The sequence below is a fragment of the Phyllostomus hastatus genome, unplaced genomic scaffold (genome assembly GCF_019186645.2).
Source record: "Phyllostomus hastatus isolate PE091 unplaced genomic scaffold, TTU_PhHast_1.1 phas_contig_64, whole genome shotgun sequence".
Taxonomy (NCBI): Eukaryota; Metazoa; Chordata; class Mammalia; order Chiroptera; family Phyllostomidae; genus Phyllostomus; species Phyllostomus hastatus.
The window spans coordinates 8,565,918-8,575,159 of NW_025333928.1; the positions used below are offsets into that span (position 1 = coordinate 8,565,918).

The following is a 9,242-nucleotide window of genomic DNA, read 5'->3' on the forward strand; positions in this document are numbered from 1 at the left end:
AGACAGACAAATCATAGGCAGGTCAATGTAGCCTGACCTAGACCAATCAGGTTACTTTGCTTAGGAATTTGAACCATGAACACTGAGTGAACGAGGCAATAGGTAGAGAGAGATGCAGATGAAAGTTTGTGATGCAAGATGGATTTGGATAAGCCACAACTAACCAAGACCCTGATTTCTGAAAGTTGAGCTGATAGGATTTCAGTCCAAAACTTTCCCTTAGCTCCTTACTCAGGTCAGTTTCCCACAAGAAAGGGGTATACACAAGGGGGCCTGTGAAATCTCAAGTGCATATGTCCGCTTGTCTGCTAGGTCTGCTTGAGACTTGCCATTCACCTGTTCAAAAACCTTCCATGGGTCTCCTAGCCCACAGGACAAATTTAAACTACTGAGTTTGGCCTCCAGGCCTCGACTTGGCCACCTAGCCACCTCTTTCAAGAGGTTCTAGACAGTTTCCTGAGTGAGACAGGTAAGCAGCCTTTCAGGACTGGCACTGTCCAAATGGCCAGGCAGAAGTCACATGCCCCACATGGACACCTGGCTGCATAAATGTAGCATAATGTCTGCATAGGTCTGACAGTCTTTATCGGGTCCCAGTAGGTGTCACAAGTGATGCAGTTTTATTCTGAAGGCAGAAACGTGAAAGTGTAGAAGAAGCACACCAGCAGGACAGTATTCCACTGCAGGGGAAGAGATGTAGAATCAGGGAAACCCAGAGACCCCCTGTCCCAATCAGTCTTCTACTGGGACAGAATCTGGTGGCCCTGCAGTTTTCCATCGGGTGGATATCAGGTTTCTCGCACACTGCTGAGAATGAGCTCTTTCCTGTAGGGGTCTAGAATATCATCTCTATAAACAGCACATAATCTCAGGCAAGACGAAGGCATGGGTACTCTCCCAGACATGGGCAGGTACGAGCTCAGCGGCAAGGGAGCGGAACTCAGACATGACTTCTCTTATGAAGGGTTTGAATCGCCATTCCTGCCAGTCTCTGCAAAGCCCACAAACTTCTCTTTTTTCGGGTTTGATCATGCCCCCTGTGCTCTGTGATCCAATCACTTTTGGGTGTAACTGTGGAGTCAGAGGCCCCACCCATAACAGTGTCCTTATATCTAACTGGGGTTTAATACTGACATGCTCAGTTCCAGGTTGCCCTATAGACCAATCCCAATGCTGTTCAGGAACACCATTCAGGTTCACTAGCTGTTTTCCAGTCACAGCCACCATCTCAACATCTCATACACTGCTCCTCATAGGCACAGCCACCTCAACTGTGGCTCCAGGGCCACTGGAAGGCTCCACAGGTGGATGTCCAGCCACAGATGGAGGCAGAGAAGGCAAGGGTCCTGTTTTGGGGACCCAGTCCACCCTCTGGCCCCTCCCCCATCCTAGGTCCAGGAAACAGCACCAAGGGTATCACATTGAGCCCTCCACGGCACCCACTTGTGTGCCCCCCATTTGGTGGCTGATGCAACTGGTTCTGTGGCCAGACAGGCTGGGCAGCCAGAAGCGGCAGCAGGGGCCTGTGGGATCGGAAGTGGGATGGGACAGGACAGCCAGAACCAGGCCACTAGATCTTGGATGGGGTCAGGCACCACCCCACACCAACCAAGCTTCAGAACCAGGGGCCACCCTCATCCTGAAACCAGGTGACAGAGGACAGGCGCCACACCCGGCTCCAAGAAACCAGGCACCTGCTCTCAGAATTCCCAGAAATACAGAGTTAGGGCCTGGAGCTCAAGTGCCAAGATCAGGCTCCTCTGCTTCCTCTACCTGCTTCAGCCACATAACCCCTTAGAAATGGCATGCTTGATCACAAATGGCTTAGTCTTCAGGCTGAACGCTTGGGTAAAAGGCAGTGCGCTTTTCTGGGCACAGGGCCTGGCCTGTGAGACACTGCCTGCAACCTCTCCCATAACTGGCTCCTCATGTAACATTCCACTCAAATGTCACCCCCTCTGGAACAGGCCCTTCCGTGACCACTGTATCCAAAAAACAGCCTCAGTTACTCACAATGCCTCTTCTTGGCTGCAGGAATGCCCACAGATGCCTCGCCCTCCCACACACACATCTCACCTATGTCCCAGACTAGCCTGGCCAGCCTCACTGCTTCAGGGTTACGTAGCCACAGTGGTCTTTCCCCAGGGACAGAACTGAGCCAGGCATGGGTATTATCCCTCCCAACCCCACATGTTCCTGTGAGAGACAGACATGTTCCTGTAGTGCCAGCCTGCTGTGGTCACAGTGCCTAGAACAATCTGACTTAAGCTTGTCTAGGCTGGGCCTGGCAGGATGGCCAGGAGGTGGGAAGGCTGGATTCCTGGAGGCCCTGTGCCAGCCCTTCCAGGAACACACATGCACAGGGAAGTCTCCAACCTCTTTTTAATTTCTTACAAAACCACGTGTCCCATCCAAACAGGACACTACAGGCCCTCCGCCAGGCATTGTGGCCCAAGGAGAGAGGTCCCCATGAACAAGTGGCTGCCAACCCCAGAAGAACCACCTGCCCCTCTGCACAGGGCCAGTGTGAGAAAGGGGGGTTGGTTGGAGGCACTGTGCTGCCCCTGCCCCAGCTGCAGGCAGAGAAGGCAGACCCTGGGTCCCTGGTGCTCTTAGTGCCTGCAAGGGAAGGAGGGAGAAGAGGGTCTAAGGGGACGAAACAAGGTGGGGGCCAGGGAAGGGGCAGGCTGGGGGGCAGGCCCACAATATCTCACCGAGAATGCACGATGCTATCAAGCCAGTATGGCGACGCAAATGATGACCGCCAGAATGAGGACAGTGATGGACACACAGATGGCAATCAATACTTTCTTCTGTGAGAGAGGAGAGGATCAGGGAAACTCAGGAGAGGAGGGAGGGCTACCCAGGGGAGGGGAGGAGAGGATCACCTTTCGAGCTTTCTTCTGGTGCTCCAGGGTGATCTTGACATGTTCCTGCCCACGTTCCACATAGTCTGCTGAGCTCAGGATGTTCTTTTCAATCCGGTTGATCATCTCCCCCTGTTCAGAGAAGGTGGAAGTTCAGGCAGGTAGGAGTGAGTGGGGCAGGAGGTCCCAGCAGTCCACTCTGGCCACCCCGGTCCCAAATGACCAAAGGACATTCCTGGCAGAAAACACTGCACTAACAAAGGCATGGAGACTGGACCATATCTGACACAGTTCACACGCCAAGGGTGGCTTCCAGGCCCTGTTCTATCATGTGGTGCCTTCCTCCCTGCCCCCTTACCCCACACAACCTTTACTTGTAGCAGTTTCTTGGAGCCAAGTGCCTTAAACAGCTCATACGTTTTCACAGAGTGTGAACGTTTGTCCCCTCACAAAATTGTCTGAATTTACCCATTCTCCCAGGCCTGTCTCCCAGCTGTAAAGCTCTTCCTACTCCCGCCTCCTCATGGCATCACCAGCGTGCAGATTCTGGCAGTCCTGAGTGAAACCCCTTCCCCATGGCTCCCAGCTATAAAAGGGTATTGGCCACAGGACTAGTGGGTCAGCTCCTCCAGGACAGGGCTAAAAGCTCACTTCACCCCCACACAACCAGGGCCAGGGCAAGAATAACACTTCCCACCCCAACCTTGTACAGATTTTAGGAGGCAGGCCCTTTAGGGGGCAAGTTTGACTAGAGCTCTTAGATGTGTACAGGTAGATTCTATTGATGGAGGGGGAGCCAGGGTTGGGGCTATACTTGGGGTGGGCTCAAGTGCAGGGCTGGGAATACTATGTATAAAAGAGTGGCCATCTTAGTAGCTGTAGAGGTGAATGCAATTCTGGGGCACAGCTAAGGGTAGAAGTAGGGCCAAACTTGAGGAAATGGCCCAGAATGGATCGGGAAGAGAGGTTAAGGATGGAGATGGACTAACAGGTACGGCTAGGGTTCTGACTGAACATAGTTTCACATTTGGGGTCTGGGTCAAGCTCAGCCAGCTCCCTGAGGTGCCCACCTGCATCTCCACCTCAGTAGCCAGAAAAGTGAAGATCTCGTGAAGTTCACGAATACTGCGTTCAAGCTGCTGGATCTCACTGTGCCGGGCGGAGATCTCATTTAGGGCCTGTCGAGTCACCTGAGTGTCCTTCAGTATCTGGGGAGTGGACAGGAATAAAAGGATAGGTAACAGGGAAACCAGCAGCAGGTCAGAAGTTCCCGTTGATTTGGGGGCAGCCCTTGGGTCTAGAACTGGGCCAGGACTAGGCTGAGTGACTCCAGGCATGCAAATTCATTCCCTTCTGGGCCTCAGTATCCCCTCAATCAAAGAGGGCCAGAGCTTGGAGAAGATGGAAGGCCCAGCAGAGGGAGGCTGGCTGTGGCCACTCACATTGGATACAAACACCTCGCTCTGCCCGCTGTCCAGCATCTGCTCTAACTCCTCATCAGATACCGTTCCAGCATTTGCTGTGAAGGAAAAGGCCAGGTTCAGAGCTGGGTCAGGTTACCCAACCCTGTGGGCCAGGCACCACAACTCACTAATCTTCAGCTGTCTCCGAATCCGCTCCACATTCTTCTCCCGGTATTCGGACTGCATCAAGTTGCACTTGTTGATGAGTTCCACAAATTGCTGGGACAGGATCCCATGCTACAGATAGAGAACACAGGCTGGGCACCCCTGGGAGGATCCCTGCCCAGTCTGGGCCTCAGCATCCCCATCAGTACAATGAGCAAAAAACATGAGCTCTTATAGGTGCCTGCTGTTTTACCACCATGAAATCTTCCCCATTCTCTCAAAGTAAAAGCCAAAGCCCTTACCAGGGCCTACAAGGCCCTATGTGACCTGCCCCTCCCCAATTTCCCTCTGACCTCACCTCCTCCCACTCCCCCTCCCTTATTTCTTCCAACCACAGTGGGCTTCTCCTCCTCCCTGACCAAAGCACACTCTCATCACAGGTCTTTGCACTCACAGCTCCTTCCGCCTAGAATGCTCCTGCCACACAAAGGTCTTTAAGTCTTTGTTCCAATATTACCTTTCCCCCCTCAATATTACCTTTCAAATGCAGTGTTCTCCGCTTCATTGAAATTGCAACCTGCCTTTTCTGAGCACTCTCAATCCCTCTTCTCCTGCACCTTCTTCCTTAATACTTAACGATGTTCTGAAATAATTTACTTATGTAAGCTCCATAAGGACAGGGATCTTCGGTTCACTGCTGTAGCCCAAACAGCTGGCACTCAATACATACTTGCTGAATGCTTGCCTCACTGCTTAGACTAGAGATGTGCCTGGAGTTCAGTCTATTGCCAGATTTTACAGGTCCAGCTGGGCCCTAGGCCTCTTACACTGAGGACTACTTCAGGCTCCCTTTGAAATGCCCTCTGGCCGTGTCCATTTCCCTGATGCCTTATTCCTTGGAGTACTTTCCTCAGAGACACAACTGTTCTCTTGGTTTCAGCTGTACCCTTTCAAGATGCCCAAACTGCTCCATCTCCAATCTGGGCTCTTCGCTGAGCTCTGGGACCACCCACTCCAATTCTGACCTCCAAGAATTCCAAACCCCTCCTCTTTGGGCACCTAGAGTGGGCTGGTCAGATTACCTCAAATCCCCTTCCTGAAATGTTGATTCAGTGACCTTCCCTCCAGGGAAGTTCCACCTCCTGACTTCTCGAATTCTGCCCCTGGGGTAGAGGATGTCCACCTCATCTGGGAAGGAAACCTCCCAGTCATTTACAACTGCTCCCTCTTATTCTTTGGGCAGAGCCACTAGGTAACAAGTCCCACCTCAGTAAGGTCTTTGTCACCTGTCTCCCAGAGCTGAGCCCAGGTCATATCTGGGGACTCAGCAACTTCTCACTGAATGCAAAAGAAGGTGGGGAGTTATAATGGATTGGGAACCAGGAGACCTGAATTCTTGATCTTGAGTAAGTCCTTTCTCTTTCTGTGCCTCAGTTTCCCCATTTGGATGATCTCCAAGTTCCCCCCTTCTTACTTTTGTCATCAAATAATCTATAAAATACTTGCTGAAATGTCCTAGTTCTGGGAATAACAAACCCACCTGGGTTTTTCTCATCCTCGTGTTGACTGAATTACAGTTCTCATCAGCTTCCTCCTTCTGGGGCTCTATGGCTGTGGGAAGACACAAGGGTAATGCGGGGGAGGGGGACTGACCTGTGGCTTCTGAAAACTGTTTGGAGATCAGGGCATCCGGACAGGGCCATACCCCAGCCATACAATACAGAGGTGCTTATCTCCATACGATTTCGGGAGGAAATACAACTGATCATTAAATGACTAATTCTAAGCCTCTGACAGGAGATAGTATATTTTTCTTTACAATACATCAGATAATTCCCACAAGTATGCAGAGGCCTCCTAACAAAACCCCCAAATACCTGACGAAAGAATGCACACTGGGCAGCAAGAATTTTAGGACTGGATGGTTTCATAGTTCAAAAAAGAACCCGGGGGTGTGTGGGCCGGGGGCGGGGGGGCAGGCATGTGCTGTGGAAAGTGCTATGGACTTTTGGAAGCCTGGAGATGGAGATTCTAGACTGCTGTGTAACCTGGATATATCACCGGCCTCTCTAGGCCGCACACTCCCCAGATATATCAGGAGCTTGGCAGGGACAGAGGGAAGAATCTCTCTCAGGTCCTAGGAGCTCACCCTTCAACTGCGCTCGGATCTCCCTCCCTAGCTGTTTGATCTCGTCGCGCAGATTCTGCAGGTCCTGCTTCATGCCTAAACAAGAGAAAGCAGTCCCTACATCAACAAATCTCCCTTGCTACCACCTGCTTGGAACTACAATACCCAAAAATCCCTTTGATTGAGCATGCGTTCTGCACCCAGGTTTCAACTCACTCTCCTCAGGAAGGGGCGTGGCCAGGATGGTGACCTGCTGTTTCTCCAATTCCCGGACTTTATTCTCCAGCTTGACAATAGTCTGCCGAATTGTCCGAACCTGGGGAGGGTGACCGAGACGGCTGAAGGAGATACGAGGGTACTCCAGACTGCGCTGCTCCTCAGGTCCTCCAGCCCCCTCGTGAATCCAGGCAGAGACCCAGCCTCATACCTTCTGGAAGAACTCCTCGTCTGGGCTCCCCAACCGTGCCGTGCCCGGGTGTACCACCAGCGCGACCCGCTCCTTGTCCTCATCATCCGAGCTGTCATCCCCCTGCCAGGGTCGGGGTCATTGGCATCACTTCCTTGCTGTCGCTATCTCCCCGCAGGACTTACTGGCAGGACTTACTGGCTTCCGGGTCTTCCCTTTCTAGACTTCAGCCACCCCTCCCTGCCCCGAAGACCAGGAATCCGGCGTTCCAGTCAGATCCCACCCCGTCCTCCCGTCCCAACCCTGCTGCCCCGACTTCTCACCTGCCTCAGCTCTTGGGTCCTGTCCCGCATGGCGGCCCGGGCTCCCTCTCCCCAGCACCTGAGCCCCGAGGGCCTCAAGATCCTAAGTTTGGAACTCCCGAACTCCCCTCACACCCTGACACTCCACTCCGCCTTCACCCTGCGGGCCCCTAAATACCCCACAAGCTGCGAGAGGCTCCGTCCCTGACACCATCCACAATCACTGGAAAGGAGCTAGCAATTGGGACCCCCCCAAGATTCCACAGGTTGGAATTCCCTTTTCTTTCCCCCCCCCTCCCGCTCCCGCAACCTAGGCCCTCCCCCTTTTGGATGATTCCGGGCATGCGCACGAGTTCGCGTCTCTTCCCCGCCCGAGAGAAAGGCGGAGGTCGGAAGTTGCAGCGTCCGCACCAGAAGCAAAACTGCAAGGATGTGAGAGCCCGCCCCCTCTACCGGAACTGTCGTATCTTTCAACAGCAATCTCGTTGCCAAAAGGGGTGGGAATGCGTCATTTTACGTAATCTGAGATGCCCTGCATCTCACATCACCCCATGGTGCACCCTCGCGTCACGTGACGGACCGTGCAGGGCCCTGTCCTGGCCTTCCGGACCACGGAACGTGACGCCATGACTGTCACGTGTCCTGGTTTCTGTCAACTCCGTCTCCGGAGCACCCCTCTCTCCAAGAGGTGCCGGGTGCCCGAGCTACGCCCCTCCAGCTCTCACGGGGCGGAAGAGGGCGCTGACTAACGCCAGAGACTTTTTGAGGCAGTGGGTGGTAGGACCCTTGATGAATTCGGCTCTTACTTCTTTTGGGTCCAGGGGCGTGGGCAGACTGAAGACGGAATTTGGGGCTGTCAGCATCATGGGACCTTGAAATTAAGGAAATAATAAGATCCAGCGTCAGAATTGCAGGGTTTTGAAGGCTGAGAATCTGGGGGTGGGAAATGACCTCATCCGAGGCAGAAATCTCTTCTCCCGCATACTTCTGGCGCAGCCGCTGACAGGTGGGCGGCGGGCGCCCTGCTTGAACACTGCAGTCCCGCTGTACTCACCACCTGATGAGCAACGAGACCATTTCAGGGCAGCTCAGATTCAGAAGAGTGTCTGAATCATACTGAGCAGTTTGCCTTGCACCGGGCTCTACCCTCCGGAGCCCCCCGCACCCCACCAAAATCTGCACACATTCCACATTATAGTGGACTGTGAGCTCTTGAAGTCGCGTAATGACTGTCTTGTTTTACCTGAATCCCCAGCCCCTAGTTCCGTACCCAATGGGCCCACAGTAATATTTGTAGGCAGAATTTCAGCCTTTCGTATGTCTGAAGATAAAACTCATGGTTCCTTGGTTTTCTCTTTTACGCTTCAGGCTTTCACAATGACACCTCTCTATAATCCTGGTCCTCTAGATGTTCATTAATTCAGTATTTATCGGGCACTTACTATGGGCCACTGTTCTAGGGATAAGTTATACATCAAGGCCTAACAGATTAAAATGCCTTGCACTTGTGGAACTTACATTCAATAGGAGTCCCAAAGCCACTGATTGAGTATGGGCATACCTGGAATGAACGAGTCTCCTGGATCCCGCATCTCTTTGCAGGGAGTTTATATGAAGGTTCAAGCAAGAGAAGGAATGACCCCTCTGTAGTATGCCCTGGTAAGGAAACCTAGATTCCTATGACTGAGTTAGTGTGGCCTTCTAGAAAGCCGTTTGTCTCTGGGCCTCAATCTCCCATCTATATACCATGGGTGGCAGTACAGGGGTGGGGGGATAATCTTTATGGGTATTCCCTGCCGTGAAGTTCAATGGTTTGAGTTTGGAAACTGTCCAATGCTGTCTGATTCTATATGAGGGGCTTTGTACCTTCTCCTCTTCCCTTTAGAACCTAGCTTACCTGTAGTCAAGAATGAAGAGATGAGGATGCTGTGATCAGGATTCCTCTGATCACAGGGGAACTGAAAAGTGGGA

At 52.6% G+C, this 9,242-nt stretch overlaps 1 protein-coding gene across 1 annotated transcript; it reads right to left on the bottom strand.

The window, feature by feature from the left end:
- Nucleotides 1-2,379: 2,379 nt before the first annotated feature.
- STX4 (syntaxin 4) lies at nucleotides 2,380-7,581 on the bottom strand. Its single transcript, XM_045849314.1, has 11 exons — nucleotides 7,293-7,581; nucleotides 6,991-7,092; nucleotides 6,780-6,879; nucleotides 6,585-6,659; nucleotides 5,976-6,046; nucleotides 4,459-4,567; nucleotides 4,310-4,386; nucleotides 3,938-4,075; nucleotides 2,889-2,999; nucleotides 2,715-2,813; nucleotides 2,380-2,619 (listed from the first exon to the last, which is right to left on the bottom strand). Exons 1-10 carry the CDS (start codon nucleotides 7,320-7,322, stop codon nucleotides 2,733-2,735), a joined length of 894 nt encoding a protein of 297 aa, XP_045705270.1. The 5' UTR covers nucleotides 7,323-7,581; the 3' UTR covers nucleotides 2,380-2,619; nucleotides 2,715-2,732.
- Between the last annotated feature and the right edge of the window lie 1,661 nt (nucleotides 7,582-9,242).